This window comes from Haemaphysalis longicornis, unplaced genomic scaffold (assembly GCF_048455015.1).
Source record: "Haemaphysalis longicornis isolate Haplotype H1 unplaced genomic scaffold, Haemaphysalis longicornis Haplotype H1 scaffold_3, whole genome shotgun sequence".
In the NCBI taxonomy this organism is placed as follows: Eukaryota; Metazoa; Arthropoda; class Arachnida; order Ixodida; family Ixodidae; genus Haemaphysalis; species Haemaphysalis longicornis.
Genome location: NW_027526335.1, coordinates 131,001,753 through 131,020,150, shown reverse-complemented (window position 1 = coordinate 131,020,150; position 18,398 = coordinate 131,001,753). Strand labels below are relative to the sequence as shown.

The following is an 18,398-nucleotide window of genomic DNA, read 5'->3' as shown; positions in this document are numbered from 1 at the left end:
ACGGAGTGGCGTTGCACAGCGGCCTTAGTCACAACGCCACTGTACAATCACCTCGCCAAAAAAATACAAACAAAATAAATAAAAAAATATAATGTCAAATTAAAAAGAAAATACTTTTACGAAATTTTTGTGCTAGTCTGACTTCTTTGTTCGCATGTCTTCCCAGATTGTTCTCCGCTCTTTTACCACCAACATTCTAACCTTCTTTTACTGACCTCTACTGCTGTCCAATTCACCTTTCCGCTAACCTTAAAGCCAAGGGCTTCCGGAAGCTGGATGGCTCCATCACTGAGGACTGGACGGATACTTTTGCGCCCCGATCTAATAAATGCGCGAAGGCTGCAGCAGTCTCACCGATTTCGTGGCCCAGTGGTATAGCGCCCGCCTCGGAAGCGGAAGGTTGGTGGTTCGACACCCGCCGCCGGACACCCACTGGAAACAATCGGGTACAGGCCGAGCCCTCTGGCGCCGGGCCGTTTCCTCTGGAGACGAATGCCTGCCTGGGAAAGGATAATTCCCGTCGCCACAGCTGTTTGGGCAAAGGCTCTCGAGTCTTCCTCAGACAGAACAAGCCGTGCTCATGCCGCCACCCTCGGGAACACGCTGTGATGGAAGTTACTCAGTGTTCTCAAGGGTACTTGCGTGCAGCTGACGTGTAACGACGGGTGACACGTTGGTAACACCTTTCTTTTGATCTTTTTTTTTTTTCGTATGCCTTCTTAGGTTCCGGTCTTATTTTTTTCTTGGTTCATGAAGAATGCATACATTCAGGTTGCATATTCTACCCGAGCCTGTTTACTCCCACCCAGGAGCTCAATGCCTGTTCCTTTAGATCAAGGCATTGAAGCATGTATTGCTTTGATGAACCTGGTTCTGATGGTACGCGATCGGTCACGCAACCTCGAGTATCAACAATACACAAATGTGACAGCCAACTTACACTATGTATTTCTGATATAGCGTGCGTGTGTGCGCATGCGTGTGTGTGCGTGTGTTTTACTTTCAACAGTGTCGAACCGAAAAAAAATACCAATTCGGTAACGGTCCGGGTTCGGATGAATTCATTCCGTTCCGGTAAAGTTCCGGTTCCACTAAGTCACCATAGTGTACTAGAATTTCCAATTCTAGTACACTATAAAGTCACGTACCGAACCCGTTCGTGAACCGGTTCGGAAGCTTTTATCAGGTTTGCAGATCGGTTCGGTGAGTTAAATTGTCACCGAAGTGGGAAAAAAAAATATTCAGTAGTTGAATGTGGCCATAAAAACAAACAAAAAAAAAAACAAATTTTAAAATACTGCTTTTTCTAATTCGGTAGCGGTCTGGGTTCGGATGAATTCATTCCGTTCCGGTAAAGTTCTGGTTCGACTAAGTCATGTACCGAACCAGTTAGTGAACCGGAAAGACAATTTTAAACAATTGGGCTAGATGCTAGGGAAAGTAATTACGATTCACCAACTACTGCAACAAGGTGGCACGTTTGGTGTCGGGGCTCTCGCCGTTGCGAAGTGCAGCAATCATGCGGCCTGATTGCTCCCATTCAGTCGCAGTGAGGGAAGGGGAAAGTCGATTGTTGCACCTCGCCTGCAGCTAGGATAACGAAAGTGCGTCTTGCTCAGCCTTGCACTCTGCATGCGCGGTCAGCAGTAACCATGTGCACGGAAATGTTGATTTGCATACATTTCCCCGTATTACGCCGACGATTCTGTATTCATTGCCCTGAACAGGGAAAAGTACGTGAGCTAGGTTACAAATTTGATCTTGCGCGAAATAATAAATCCCCAAATGATATCCACTGAGAGTTATCAACAAAGGATGGTCGAACCGTTTCGCCGTGAACCGGTAACCCTTATTTGAGGCGTTTCTTTTTTTTTTTTTTTTTTTTCAAAATCAGCCAGATCTAGAAACCGAAACTAAGTCAGATAAAACTGCACTGACAAGAAAGACTCATGTAGCGTATCCCTGCACTGAAGCAACGAACTCATCTCATCAATGCGCGTGCACATTTTGAAAGGAGATTTTGCTTGTTACGATACTTTGTGTGCTTTTCTCAGCTAATTTGTTGTTGCTGAAGTAATTTATAAGCAGCATAAGCCAAAAAATACCATGGAAACACCTTGCGTCACGTTCAAAATGCTTGCAGCGACACACTTTGCACCGCAATGAGACGCAGGGGAAACTTGCGCCGTCGTTCTCAAGTTGTACCCGAGTACAGCTGTCGCTGGTCTACAGGATGCGAGCTGGTGCGCACAGCCTCCCACAGCTCAGTAGGGTTGAGGATCTTTGAAGCTGCTCGTATGTTTGGCGAGCATACGCGATGAAGTACAAGGAGGCATACTCATTGCATAGGGGCCATTTGTTGAGTACAATGCGGGGTGTATGGTGTATAGTAAGAATAAGTGTGGGTATAAAATTCATGTTACTTCCCTTCACATAAGTCTTATCTGGCAGAAGGTATGTTTAACGGCCGATTTGGCGGTGTCGCAAGATGGCACTGTACTGTAGAAGCACTGTATCGAATGGTGGCCCCCCATTTGCAACTGCTCAGGCTACAGCAAGCCGACTTCTGCAGAGGGACTTTCGGCTTGCTGCCCACGCAATTTGCAATAGAGGATGCCCTGCCTCTGCTATAGCTGCAGCAGGCTGTTTGAGTCCGCGAAGATGTACTATGTGAATCCTTGAGTTGGGATGTGGACAGAAAGAAGTCAGTTGTGGAACTATCTCAATGTTGTAGAGCACCAGCACCTAGCCTAAACGCAGACAGAAAGAAAATCAAGGCTGCCCAAACACAACAGTGCGTACCAAAGGCTAGCACTACCCCAGCAAGCGCCCCAGTGCCACGACAGCAAATACACACATCCTTGCTGACCTCCATTCCAGACAAATACTGCATCCGAGCACAATTTCTTTCCTCCCGAGATTGACGGGAAACCATTCTTGCAATGTCTGCTTATATAAGGTACTGCGCAAGATCAATGCAGTCTGGAAACATTTGACCCCAGCAGCGGTACTGCTGGGGTTCAGAGACATTGTAATTGCGGAGTAGCAACCCAAATCTTCATTTTTAAATGCAAGAGCCTTTTGTATAAAAGTATCCTACCCCCTCCGGCAACAGGTCATAATCTCGTAGGAGTCTTCTTTCACAAACTGTCAGCTGTCGTGCAAGTTACACATTTACTATACCTGCAACTAACTACACCCTACTAGTGTCACTAAATTTATTTAGTGACATTATTTAGTGACCTTATTAAGTGACACTACACCCTATACCGATAAGCCCCTGTAGCCTATGGGGATATGCAGAGGAAAGACGATACAAAAAGGGAGGGGAAATGCGGCCCTTTTCCCTTCTCTTCAAATCACGAGGAGCATACATCTCATATTGCGTACTTGCAGGCAGTAGTTAGTGACTCGTCATCCTATCTACGTTCCTGTTGCACGTGGAAACTTGCTGTGAAACAGCAATGACTGTTGCCATCGCATTTGAAATAAGCTGCTACAGAAGAATTCCGAAAACCAAAACTTGCTAAAAATTGCCAAATATTTAACTGATCACCTAATATGTACACTTATAATGGCTGCCTGTAACTAGAACCCTGCAGTACACAAACCAATTTGAACTCCATACACCTCAAACTATTGGTAGCTTTAAACAACACTGCGCTAAATGCATATATAAACAAGAAGAGGCAACTGTGCGACACTTGGAGAAAAAAATTTGTTAATTTCTCTTTAGCAGGTATTAGCAAGCACCCAGAATATGCAGCTCTGCATAAAACTAAAGGAAAAGACAGCACAGGATACAAATGAAGACTTTATATTTCAAAACACCGGTTACACGTTCTTGTTGACAAACAAAAAACAAAAAAAGATGAAATGCAGTTATTTTTCCAAGTTGTGCAGTTCCAGAGAAACAGTTTTAGCAGGAACCTATTCCATTCACAAAGCCCTCATTTTAGGCGATTGCATTTTGATGAAAAGAGTACAGAGGGCGCTTGAAAAAAGTATGTTGGGTGACAACACACCAGTTCTGTGAAGGCACTTCAGTGGAGGCAATAGCATGCAACAAAAAGGTGCAACTCTCGAAGGGGGTGTCTGCAAGAGACCCCCCCACCGACACAGTGTAAGGCACTGACATCACAAGCATCATATAAAGCCATTTCGGGGACTTCAAAACCAAAGTTCACAGTTAAACAAAGCCAGAACAAGAAATCGGACACTGGGCAAGGCTAGGAGGTGTCTACAGACCCCTCTCACCAAAACCAGCAGACCAAAACTCGCAACGAACATAAAAGCTACGGGCAAACAAAGAAACATGCTGCACAAAAGAAAAACAAACAAACACGCAGAAGGAATCCCAACACCGCATTATTGCACACACAGCTTTTGAGGAAAACAGAGGACTGCTATGGAACAAAACATGCTCAAACTCAAACACACACACACGCTATTATATTGCATTCTCCAAGCCACGTTCCGTGGCTTGGTCCACCGGTATAAAAGCAGGGATTACAAGGCCCCTCGGAGCAATGATCACCGCAAACACAAAAAGCAAGAGCAGTTTGTTCAACACAACATACAAATGCGAAGCTACAACTGTGTGAGTTTATTTGGGAGGGGAAAATGTGGAGGACCACAGCTTGCAGAGCCAGGCTGCGGCAAAGGCACTGTTGGTAGCAGTTCAGCTCCGAAACCCGTCAAAAACACGGGCCAAATTATGAATGTGTCCGATGAAAAACTTACACGTTGAAATTGCCACTCAATGAGGAATGTATCAACACTAGCCTGATACGGCTTGAGCCAACAACTGGTAGAGAGGCTTTGATGGCCGACTGTTGCGGCCACCGATACAAAGTCACGAGTCTGAGGATCGATGCGAACAGTTGCTCACTTAATTGACTGAAACTGTGTTCGATGAGATGCATTTAATAGATTTCACTAACATTTCGGTATAAGGTAACGAAAATGATCAACATATTCCCTCAATTCTAAGCATCCTCCCTCATTTTAGCAAAGACGAAGTTTAAAAAAAATTGAATATTTTCAGGTGGCTGTGCTTTTGAGTTGAAGCACACCCTCCATACTTTAGGCATTTATGGGCTCGATAAAAAAAAAAAAAAAAAAAAAAAAAAAACGGGTCTTTAGAATTGAGAAATTTAATACCACGCACATACGCCAAAAAGCACACCCTGTACAAACACACAGACACACACGGTACATAAAGCTTGAATTCACCTCCCTGAAGCTGATATGCAATCTCACAAAATACAACTTTGATATTAGATGTGCAACCACCTATTATTGTTGACACATTATAAAATCTAAATGCAATGCCACTCACAACAAATGCAAAACCTGCCCAAACAAATGAATAACAGGGTTCCTCAGAAGGTTTTGATAAAGTAAATAGAAAAAAACAAAAACCAAGGATAATCGAAAACTGGGAATTCCCGTCTTGCAAGCTCCACCACGAAGAAGCTTCTTCGTTTCGCACTAAAGCTTCCAAGGCGGAAAGGAAAGACCCTTGTGACCGAGAATTCTGTGAACATCCACAATTTGGAGAGTCCATTCCCTAAAACGTTTGTCACTAAACATTTTTGAGTCCCTTCTGGGACGGCTTGTACCGCCAATATGCAAACTAACCGCTGTAGATTTCACAGTGGATATAATTACGGCATGTGCAGTCAATGTGAAAATTTTCCAGCCCAATGGAATTTTTTTTTGCATGATAGAATGCAGACATTTGCTGCCACAGGAATCAACAGAGTAAAATCCCATTCCACCAAAATAACTGTTTAAAATTCTCGTTTTCCTACAGTCCCAGCTACTGTACATGCAGTCAAGAGTACTCCTGCATTAAATGAAATACCACTAGTAATGAAGTCCACTCCTTGTCACGACGACTTTATATAACGAGGGTTTACAGCTTTTTCCAGGAGGCTAAATAATTTTTCTTAATTACTAGCACGGTTTTTGACAATTAACAGGGGGTATGAAAAATACTTATATAATTCTGCTTTCATCTTGTCGGGCACTTGAGCTGGAAAATTGACACAAAGATTGCATGCACCAACCAGCAAACTAACAAGGTGCAAAATGCCCTCGGGTTAGTATCTCACTTCAAAACAGTAATCTAATGCAGCTTCAAACATCCCATTTCGGCTCAACAAGTATATAAGGCAAAAAACGTTCAATGCTTTCTTTATGCAACAGACCGCACCATCTTAGGCATTCTCCTATGGTAAGTGTTTCTCATAAACAAAAGAAAAAAAGGAAAGCATCAACAAAACAAGCGAAATTTGAGTAGCACCAGTTATTACTGCACGGCAAAAGTGAAGCGCAGGACAAACAAATCACAATAAGCTCTACAATGATAGAACAGGATAGCTCATGTGCACGGCTTCAACCGACGACATTGCACCTCATGACGGCAGGTCGATTCTGCCGTCAGATACCATTCAACAAATCCCAAGCGGGAAACCACCACCAAAGGCTGCTGCTGCTAAAAAGGAGCTATTTTTCAAACGCAAGCACACTGCACGGTGCCCACAGCCGCGTTCAAATGGCTACAGTGCTCATTAAGCCTGACATTCCCAAACAACTTGCTACTTTACATGATTGGGCCTTGCTTTCTTTATATTTACTGCAGTAAATTTAATCCTCCACCAATCGATGTGCCAGAATTTCAAATAGCTAATCTCTGTAACAATGACCCCCCTGCAATTTAAAAGCGGCGTCAGGCCGTTGTTTGTTTCAGTGCTGACACATCACCATACTGCTCAAAACAGGAGCACAGTAAATGTCACCCAAAACAGCGACACTTCGATATCAGTATCGCTGTCCCGAAGAAGTGTATATGATGCATAGTATATATTTGGGAAGGAGTAAATATACATGGTCCTGTGGCCATCAAAAGAAGGTGTTAACACTGAGATTCGCCCCAACGCAGGGAGAACAAAGTTTACCGTCGAGAATGCGACGAGGCACTTTGGTGGTGCGAACGAGAAAATGGTGCATGATTAGTTGGCATATATGACTGCTCTCCTGAACTCCCAACAACATTATGCTCTGACGGACAGTAGGCTAAGCCTAGACACGGAGAGTAAGATGAGTGTGAGTACTACAAAGGAGCCGGTCGGCTCTTGTAAACATGCGATAAAAACACGCGATTATGCTCTCTCGATAGAAATAAAGGCACACACAGAAGGCACAACTGTTCGGGGAATCCGTAAGGCAGCTTCCACACATTTTGGTTACGTTAACAACACTTCCTCAACACACACACAAAAAAAACTGTTTACTGCTTATATTTCTCATGCAGCAGCGACAGCTTGCAATGTAACCACAAACACAAAAGGATAATTACAGTCTGGTCGGTTGTAGGGAGGTTATTATGCGCTAGATAATCATCACCGGTTGATCGCTGTTTCCAGACTTATATCTCACGCCAGTAGCCATGTCACGTGCCACAAGAAGGCGCCCCTTCGGTTACAAAAATTACGGCCAATAAACACGACAGCGGGTGTCGCGGTCGCAACATCCCCCGCAAGCCGACAGGCCGAAAAAAAGAAGAAAAAAAAAGAAGACGGGTGTTTCACTGTCTCACGGGCACGTCACACGTCGTCTTCAGTGCTGTCACGCCACAGAGACGACCAACCGGCGCGCGTTGTCAGATGTGTGGGTGAGCGACGAGGTGGCTGGCAAAGTCGTAGCGGTGCTTGCACTGGTGGCCGCACAGGTTGCACCGCCACGGCTTGCGGAACGAGTGGGCCCCGCGGTGCAGCAGGTACAGGGTGCGGTCATAGAACACCACGTCGCAGTACTGGCAGGCCAGGGGGCTCGGGTAGCGCATGTCGACGCCACTGTCCCCGTCCGCCGTCGACGTTTCGGGCGTGCTGCGCATCTGCTTCTCCTCGCCCTTGTCGGCGACCGTGGCCGATCCGTACGCTCCGGTCGGGGGCGGAGAGATCACGATGCCGAGATCGTGGTTGCCGTGCACGGATGTGGCGCTCCACTGGCCGCCAGCTCCCAACGAGCTGTGCTCTTGCGACGAAGAAGATGACGGCATGGTCCAGTTGCCAGTGTCGGACGTGATAAAACCATGGTCCTCTGTGGCCGACTGGGTGCCTCGAGGAGAGTCCCTGGTGTCGTCGACTCGCACTACTCCCGTGCTGGTGGAAGTTGTGTTGCTGCTGTTGTTGTTGTTGTTGCTGGTGCTTGTGTTATTGTTGCTGTCGCCATTGTCCGCGACGAGCAAGTCAGAAACAGAGTCGTGCAGCTCCGACTTGATCACCACGAGGCCCTCGTCGTCATCATCCTCGCCCGTCTTGTTGGCAGAGTCACGCTGCGATGTCACGCTCGTGATGCGCGGTGAAATCTCCGAGTAGTCACCCTCGATGTGGTGGACCTCGATGCCGTTGACGCCGTCGTCGGAGGACTCGTTGCGGTAGATGTCCATCGCGCCCATGGAGTTGCCCCCGAGGGTGCAGACGTCGCTGTTTGCATTCTGGTACGTCGACGAGAGCAGCGAGGCCAGGCCCGGGGACGACTCGGAGGTCGGGGAGGACGAGCGCAGCGCCCGCCGGACGTGGTATGTCATGTAGTGGATCTTGGCGCCGCCGGGCGAGGTGGCGACGAAGCCGCAGATGTTGCAGATGTTGCTGCGGGGGCTGTAGCCAGAGGAGTGGGCGTTGGACAGGTGGCACTTGAGCATGGGCACCGAGGGGAAGGTCTTGGCGCAGAAAGGGCAGCGCAGGGGCCGCTGCTTCGAGTGCTTCCGCACAGTGTGCTCCACCAGGTGGTCCTTGCGGAAGAAGCGGCGCAGGCACAGCCGGCACTCGAAGGGCCGGATGCCCGAGTGGCTCAGCTTGTGCCGCCGCATGTTGGCGAACTGGGTAAAGCGCATGAAGCACACATCGCACTCGTATGAGCGGTTGTCGCGCGCCGGCGGCTGCTGGTCACCATCGCGGCCGCTGCCCTTGTTGCTGCCCGCTACGGCGACCGGCTTGCTGATCTCCACGACTGCCACGGGCAGGCTCTCGCTGCGGGCCGTCGTCACCTCCGCCTCGACTTCCATCTTGCAGTTGCGTCACACGTTCACGTTACCTGGAAATCTGAGCAAAACACAAACGTGTCACATGTGCAGAATCAAGCAAAGCATGGTATTTCTAAATGGGACGCTTTAAGATATGACAGTGGATGGAGGAAAAGATTGTCAAAACACACTAACCTTTGGGTAAATTTTATCTATGGGCCAAAGCTCTATCAGAGACACTGTAATGGAGGGCTGTCAAACCCTTCTTTTTAAATGCGGAGCATTTCTTAGTCGCACGATGTCCCGCTTCGGCGTCAGCGCCGTCCACACGCTCACTGCACATGCGCGTCGCGTCGAGGCGCAGGTGCGCGTCTCTCCCCCGTACCCTCCTCCTCGCTCTCAACAACAGGTGCGGCGGTGCGGGAGGAGCGCGTGTACCCCGTGCGCTCCGTCGCTCTCAACAACAGCTGCAGCGGTGCGGGGGGAGCGCGTCTGTGCGCGCATGCGTCGTAGCTACCCGTGCGCTGCGTCGCGCTCAACAGTAACGGCGGCAGGGCGTGTACACGTGATAACGTCGTGGTAAAGCGGCGGAGCGCGCGTTCGCAATTCGGTCAAGGGCGTCTTTGCTTGGCTTTCGCTTGACTTGACGCTTTGCTTGGCTCGAGTAGATGCGATGGAAGCAACGTCTTCACCAGCTACGCAATCGCACGACCGCTCCTCAAAGACCCCTTGACAGTGCACTTTAGCGACCACAAAGCAGTCATCCTCTCCGTCCAATACAACGACAGCACCAAGCAATAAAGACAGACTTTAACCTTACACTCCTTGCCTTCGCTTCTCCTTCATTCAATAAATAAGAATAATAAAGACGAAATAACAATTAAGCATTCCCAAACCATACCCAATTACGCAACATTCACGCGATACCCCCACCACTCTGCGACGCATTTACTCGAGTTCCCCCCGTGGGAAGGTGCGGGCGGGTTTTTATTCTGTGACCTTTCCTCAAATTCATGTACTCCCTGGATCACAAAGCAGTCAATTTCCCCGAAGTGACCACCGCGAACCATGCTGGAAATCAGAAGCAACATCCTAAGCTGTACCCATTGCTGGAGGCATGCAGTCACCTCGCCGAAATGGGAAAAAGCTTGCTTTTTTCTTTGCTTGACTGATCATGAGTTTTAACGTGTCGACGCTACAAAGGCGATGAGGTGTGCTGTCATGGAGGGCTCCGGGTTAATTTTGACCACCTGGAGATCTTTAATGTGCGCCGAAATCTCGAACACAATGCTGTTCTCACTTTTCGCCTCCATCAGAAAAGCGGCCGCCATGGCTGGGAATCGAACCCATGCCCATGGTCAGCAGTACATACCTCGGACCCTGAGCCGCCACGGCAGGTGCTTTTTTGTCTGCTACCCATGAATTGGGCAACATATGCATGCTTCTTAAAGGACCCCTGCAACGCTTTTCTTACAGGTACTTTTCGGGCCCGTCTGTTCTTCGTGTACTTCACACACAGATGCAAAATTAATTACCAGATAATAAAGTTTTTCAATTTTTATGTCCATGAATACAAGCACATGTGGCCCTGACTATGTCACAACCAAAGCCTCTGGATATGACGACACAATGCGGGGAGACCCACACACCCTACGATAGGCTGAGCTTGCAATATTTTGTCTATGTCATTTAATTGACTGAACGAGCCTAAATAATGCTTTAGGCCGTATTTTTCCCTTAAAGAAAGCATAAAAACATAACTGCAGATAGTAACAGAGGGCAGACACTGCTGCCCACTTCGGGCCGCTTGTGTACCCTTTCAAGCCGTGTTACGATGAACCACTCTCGGCATTGCCCGGCGCCTGCGCGATTCGCTAAAATGTATGCCAAATTGTCCATCTGCGTTCCATATAATGATGTCTACCCTCGACAGATACTAGCATTGATACCAGAAGTGGTGTAGTAAGCAAGCATCGCAAAGCGGACGGCCGCTTAAGGAAAAGTCCATCTTGAGTGTTTCGCCGTTTGGGGACGTGCTTTCACAATCGGCTGCCATGAGACTAATTCAACAACGCTATATTTGTTGGAAAGCTGTTACTGAAGACAACTGTAATCTAGTAAGTGTTTCTTTCATGACTAACTTGGCGTGCGTCAGGGAAATCGCGACTGTACAATAGTTTTTTTTTTTTTTTATGAGTTATACGAGGGAGCTCTGGCCAAATTTCTTGTAGCATTAGCATGACGGGTCTAATCTGCAAGATCAGCACATGATAAACCAATGTTATCACTACCAGAATTTCTGAAAAACAACAAAAGCTACACACACACAGATATTCGTTGATGCCCAGGCATTGTATGTCGAATTCTTGCCCTTCGCCACGTTGCTGGAATGGCCAAATGGTTAACACAAGACTTCTTTTTGAAGGTCGGCAGTTTGACCCTGCGGAGGCTTTCTTTTTTTTTTTTTTTTTTTTTTGTGAGCATCACACAAGTTTTTTTTTTTTTAAACCAGAATATACGACTGTTTCTCGCATTTCTGTGAACCCACAAGTGGAGTTGCCTCAGTAGCAAGGCAGCGCACACTTCACATTAGGACTAAAGAAGCACTCAGGGCATAACTTAAAGGTAGGTCTTCTTATGAACAGCCACCCTGTTAAACGAAAGCAGCATAATGATTATGGTAGAATTCAGAAAAATAAGCCTAGCAACACACATCAACACAGCGATGGGCAGGTAACTTCAGCGGTCTCTGCCTTCTCCCACTTGCAGGCGCTGTATTGGTGTGGTTGGCGTGGCGCCGTTGAACGACGCCCCCCAGAAGCACAGAAAGGAGTTTCCCACATCAGAAAACTGTGGGGTTAGAACTTCCAGAATTCAGCATTTTTCGGTGCCCTCCTTGGTCCCGCGATGCGACTTCATCGGGGAGAGTGGGAAGTGAGCAGCAGTCCTTCAGTTCTTGGGGAGAGAGCAGCGTTCAATTTGCTTGTATTTATAAATTTAAAAATTGAATAACTCTTTCATTTCTGGATGGATCATTGTTAATTCCTTTTGCATCTATCGCTGCACGACACAAAGAACAGACATAAAGCCCAAAAAGTACTTGAAAGAAAAGTGCTGCAGAGGTCCTTTAAAGGAGCACTGACACCAATTTTCGGCGTTAATATTATTGCACAGTTCGCTTCCTTCACTCAACAGAATACCCTGGCTGAAATATGAGCGGCCTGCGACGTGAAGAACATAGTTTAATTGGATCTCGTTTATCGCGCCGACGGAGCAGCGCGCGGAGCGGCACTCAGCAAATGGACATCAGCGTGACATCATCCAGTGAAAGCCAAAAGAAGTGACGCAACAGCGCTCGTCAAAAACTCGTGACGTCACTTCATGCGCGCAGCCCCACGAGCGGCGAGCGGGCGCAACACCCTCTCAAGCGGGTGCCGGTGACGTCCGCACAAAGTGGTGAGGTCAGTCAGTCAGGGATTCTGTCATATGCGCCGTTCGGGATGAAAGCGAGGGAATTTGAAACAAACGATTTTCAGGCCGTTCAGTGTAATTAACTATCGCGCACTGAAGTATTTGAAGTGCTGTTTCAGGTTCGCCAGGCGATTAAGCATCGATAAAAGCAATAGAAGTGTAACATAAAATTTTCGTGTCAGTGCTCCTTTAAGTTATGAACAGGGCACTATACCTTATGGCCTCATGGCCCGAGGAAGGTTGATGGCTGAACATTGCGATGGGCAAATTGCTTCAGGTCTTCCCCAAAAATTGAAAGGACTCTCAAAAATGACAAGTTTCAGAGAATGAAAAAAAAAAAAAAAAAACGCAGGCACCAGACTACTATCCCGCCATGTTAACTGCACAAGTGCGCTACTACTTTGCCATATGCCATTCAAATCAACAGACACTTACACAATGTGCAGAAAGCACCCAAACAAGTCATGACGTAGTTAAGGCATCCAAGATTGCTGGACGAAGTGCTTGTTGTGTGAGTGCAGCATTGTTCCCGGAGGAAAAAAAGAACCTGCATTTCGTAACACACGCAGCTGCTCCCTAAAACAATCCCGCACTTTGTCCTTTTCACCTTGTCCAGTCATTCTGCCCATTACAAAAAGCTAAATACAGTCGAACACGGATATATCGAACTCCGAAGGGATCGCGAAATGGTTCGATATATGAAAAATTCGATATAAAAAATATGGGCTCTGAGACCTCACCTGTGGCGGGACGACCACTTACCGATCGGCGCATTCAAGAATGACAACTAATTCCACACTAACGACGCAACAGGATGCTTTATTTGCGTGAAAATAAATCGCTGATCTTGGCCTGCTTCTTCGTCCTGTACATGGAATTAAAGACGCTGGTCTCGATATTCTCGAGGTTATCCAGGTGTGACAGCCCAGTTCTTCCCATGTCGCCGCAACTGCGTAGAATCAAGCGGAACGCAGCCGCCAGTTAACCGGCGGAGTACGATCGTGTAGCCGCGTCCTCGTCCGGACGATCTTCGCCACTCGAGCTATAAGCCTGGGTTCCTGCAACCGCAGCTACGATATCCTCGTCACCGACGCTCGCAACAGCCTAAACATTGCCGTCAGCGTTCACGAAGTCGCCGGCAGACAGTCCGGCTGGAACAGCAGCCGGGAAAAGGGACGACAGCTCGCGAAACGTGTCGTCCATGCCCTATTCGTCGTCGTCGCCGTCTTCGCAAGCTTCCGAATGTTCGGCCGTTACGAAGCCTGCCTTCCGGAAGCAGTTGGCCACGCTCTGCTTTACGCTTTTCCAGGCACCCGTAATCATGTGTATGGCCCCCAGCTGCTCAACTTTAAGCTCGGTGCCCACGCGGAGGTTCATCAAAAGCCTATCGAGGAGTCGCCTCCTGTACCCAACCTTGAACGACTTAGTCGAGCGGTCGAGCGGCTGCAGCCTGGCTGTTCTGTTCGGAGGCAGGAACTTGAGCTCGATGTTGTCGAGCTTGCAGGTGGTTTGGTTGGCCGAGCAGTTATCCATGAGAAGGCAAGCGTGACGCTCCGACACCCCGGCTTCTGTCCCTGTTGGGTTTCGGCGAAGGCACTAAGCGACCGCGGAAATCGGGGGTGCAGCGACCGCCGAAGAGCACCTTCCAGCTCGGGCGGTGTTCGATATACCAAATGTCGGGAAAAATACCGTTCGATATAAACGTACGAATTCCTATACTTTTACACAGAATTTTCAAGGGGATAATTCATGAGTTCGATATAGACAATAATTCGATATACCCGTGTTCGATATATCCGTGTTCGACTGTAGCTACGCTTTGTCTTGTCTTTGCTGTCACAGTTGTTTACAGCAATGTCTTCTTGAAGGGTCATTGACACACTCTTTGAACATCTGAAACTACTGTTGAAATGTGGTAAACAAAATACTTTTGTCCCGAGTCAGCTAGTACGGCCCTAACGCCATCAGATAACGCCGAAACTGGCCCAAAAGCATCGCTCCCCCTTCCCCGCGCTTTAGAGGCGAAAGGAACGCAAACTGGCCGCAGCAAATCGCCGGCACATGCTCACACACAAGCAGGTCCCAGCATTCAAAGAGACGAGAGCCCAGCAACCACCCGTCAACATATGCACTGGCTTCAGCAGCCACACATACACTGGCGGTTGTTCTGCCCCCTGTTTGAACACCCCACGCCAGGAGGCAAACTAGCAGAAACAACAAGAAGAGCTTTTCTCCTGCTTCAAGCATTAAGACATGAGCACAACAGGACAGGGATGTAAAGAAGGTATGTCCTGATAAGTCAGGGTTCATATCCTCTTATGCTCAATACCAACTAGCTAGCCCAACTTTCTGCACTGTTCTACTCTTTTTTTTTTTCAGCAGCAATAAAATACCACACGCACCCAGACATGTCCCTGGTGCACACTGAAGAATTGTTGCCAGTCCATCAGGGTACAAAGTAAAGACATGCCTCCCCTCTCTTCCAAGCTGTTGTGGCAGCGATTGTGTTGGCATTCGCGCAACTGCTGTCTGGCTGCACATGCCTAACTGGTCATTTTTTATTACGATCGCATTTGAAGATGCCAGTGTGTGCCTTTAGAAATAAAAGGTTGGTAGCCACATTCTGAATGGCCTCCTGATGCTACCCAAGCCAGGTGCGCCACTACGTCCAGTAAAGGGCCACTCTACCCAGTAAAGCTTTGTGTGTTGCAAAGCAGAAGCCCACTTAAACATCAGTAAGTGTACCGTGATGACATCTTGACATGTCGACCGCACAAGGTAGCAAGTTTTAGCCCAGACAGCCGGCAATGGTACATGTTTCAACACGCTTAGCATACCTGCCAACCTGGTGACTTGGAAATTCGTAAAACCCACAGACCAGGGGGAGGGTGGGCAGCACAATTATTTTTTTTTATGTCAAAAGGATTAACATTCTGTGTTCAACTAAAAAAATTGGCTGGCGATTACGATACTCTCTAATGCAATATTTGGGTGCAGCAGCAGTGCACTGAAGCAGCACTTACTCTTGAGTTCTCTCGACGGCAGCTATGGTGAGCCTGTGCGTCGGCGACGCAAAGTGCATCTCAGGAAGGGACTACACACTGCGTCTTAGGAAGCGAACGCACATCATAGTGATGCGCACACCCCCTCATGTATTTTCCAAGCGTTGCGCTGTCAAGCGCCTCGTGAAGGCACAGCATACTGCCCCCTCCCCACCCCCACCGCACACTTTCGGAGAGCGCTGTCTCGCGCCGCCATGGCGAACCGCCCTCACCTCTGAATTTCGCAACACTCTCCTCCTTTGCTTTCTTTTATTCATTGGTCTCCCCATCGTTCGCTTTCTTTCACTCAGTGGTCTTCGCATCGTTCGCTCGGTCAGGACGACACCCACGCGGCTGAGCCCAGGGACGAATGCCAAAGGGCTGCGCCCTAAAACGCTGTGCACGAATCTCACTGAAGTCGCTATCGCTGCGCACAAAACCTGTCAGGCTTGACTGGTTGCCTGCGGCTCGCACGTATCCCTGGTGCTTTTTCAAAGGGATGTGGACCTTGATGTCAGACTTTCCACCAAGAGAAAGGTTCACATCACAGGTGCACGTGGTGCAAAATCCAAACTTCTCTCCTTTCTTCGACAGCACGAAGCATGGCAATTCTGACGTGTACGATTTCAAAGACACTTGGTAGTACTGTCGCAGCTTCGAGCCCACCGTTGCACTATGAACGCAAACACGGAGTCCTAACTGGCCCACGAACAACATGCTATGGATGCATAGCCCACCCCGAGAAGATGACAGAAGTCGCAGTTCCTGCCAGTGATGATAACAAGGGTAAGGTACTAGTGCGTTTTATTAGATGCCCCCCCCCCCCCCCCTTTTTTTCAGGCAAGACTCGTAAAATCGTAAAATGGGTGGAAATTCATACATTTTACGGATAATTCGGGAAGAGTTGGCAGGTATGTGCTTAGACACAAGAACCAAGAAACCTTTACTGCCGTTATATAAAGACCCATGCGTTTCCCAGGTATCATCATTCCGTCCGTACATTGCCTGTTCCGTCGCTTTGTTGTTCCTCTCACCAGGTATTAAACACTTCGGGGACACCAAAGCAAGCTTTACTCAATGTATATACAGTGGAACCCCAGTTATGGGTCCCCGGGTTATACGACGAACTTGCTGAGTCCTGGCAGAGTCCCATAGAAGCTATGCATTGAAAGCCTCGGTTATCCAACGCAATTTCATGCCCGACCCACGTTATCCTACGACCCATGCGATGACCGACCAGCGGAAGAAATGAAAGTGATGCAGGCCTGTTCCACAGACCGTAAGCCTGCTCAATCACTTCTCTCCAGCATAGCTTTCTCCTCCATCTCATCTTTTGTTTCTTTCCCCTGCAGCAGCGGCCTGCTCCTTTGCACAATCGCTTTCCCCCTCTCCTCGCTGGCATTTCCTCCTGTTCTGAAGTGGTCGCGAGGACAGTGCGCAGGTGTTCATTCCTCCCACTTAGCAGTGATTAGCCAACGAGGTTACGTTGACAGGCTTAGGCTTCCATATGTGTTTGTCGTGACAGTGTGTGCCATGATTCGCACTGGCTGGCAGGAATCACAACAGTGGACTGTGGTACAATGTTTTAATACAGCGTGATAGGCTCCTGCAATGCATTATTCTTTTAAAATTTACTTTTTTTTGTGTGTGATTTGGATTTCTGAACCCTGCAAGCATTAGTTTGTAGTCTACACTGAAGTTTCTTGCAAATCTGTCACGTGATACTGTATTTATAAGCGTAATTGTTGTTCAGATTTTACGGCACCCGCATTTTACGACGATTTTTCACGGTCCAGAGAAAGTCGTAAATTGGGGTTCTACTGCAATTACTTCACCACATTAGTAAAGCCCAGAACCTGCAAGCCATGTTCATAGTTTTCTCAGCCCATTTGTTACTCAGACTTAATGAGGAAAGCGTGTCCCAAGGTGTAGTTTCCCTCGCAACATCCTCACCGCCACTTTGTGGACGTAGGATATGTAACCCATTGGCAAGTCTGCGGGGCTAAATTTTGTGCACTGCTAGCACGTTTTACCTGGACAACCCGTGCGTGAGCAAACATCAACTTGTTTATAACCATGAAGTGGGCAAAAATCACAATCTTGAAGGCTGAGGCAGCACAAAAAAATGCCTTGAAAACCAGTGTAACACAGTAAACAACGTGGCAGGTGCAAACAGTACAAAGTGTCTCTTGTGGCACCCACTACAGATAAAACTAAGGCACTAGACTTCAAATAGTCAAATCAATAGTTACTGTACAATGCAGCCAAAAAATAATGCAAATGCGATTCAGTGTCTTTTAAGTTCGCCTCTGGCTCTTCACTGTTTGTCGGGGCAACCGTACGCTGAATGCAGCACTACCTCCCAGATGGCTTCGCAAGTGGCCTTCCCAGCAGGACATTACGAACTGTGTGGAAAGATGATGCAGGGACCCCGTGATTGCACGTTGCATAAGCACAACTATGGAAACAGTGACATAGCATTGCAAAGTGCCTATGAACTCCATCACAGCGCATGTTTTTGTAGCATTGAAAGCACAACTGGTGGTAGACAAGCCACCGTAGGGGTGCATGTCTTCTAGTTGCATCCACGCACCATTTGAAGGGGAAATGTACGACAATTACATCAGATGTTGATTCTGAAGTGTCACTATAGTGAGCCTTGCTGTGTGGACAGTGGGGAAAGCGACCTGGGGGAAAAGGAGTGCTAAAAACGAAACACAACTAGCAACAGGAAGACATACAGTGCAGCGTGCGCCAGTTTCTTCCCTCCACCTTGTTTAGTGCTGTAAACTTAGCGTTTATGACCTGAAAAGCAGGAGATCCCTAACGAACATATCAGAGGCCTTCCACTA

The 18,398-nt window shown here is 47.9% G+C and overlaps 1 protein-coding gene across 7 annotated transcripts in view; it reads right to left on the bottom strand.

The window, feature by feature from the left end:
• Positions 1–3,801: 3,801 nt before the first annotated feature.
• The window catches only part of LOC144175087 (uncharacterized), a 34,365-nt gene continuing 19,768 nt past the window's right edge, over positions 3,802–18,398 (bottom strand). For all 7 annotated transcript variants that reach the window (XM_077704145.1, XM_077704142.1, XM_077704141.1 and 4 more), the window contains one exon: positions 3,802–9,113. In XM_077704145.1, the coding sequence (XP_077560271.1) occupies positions 7,670–9,076 (1,407 nt within the window). In that variant the 5' untranslated portion in view covers positions 9,077–9,113 and the 3' untranslated portion in view covers positions 3,802–7,669. The remainder of the gene's footprint in view (positions 9,114–18,398) is intronic.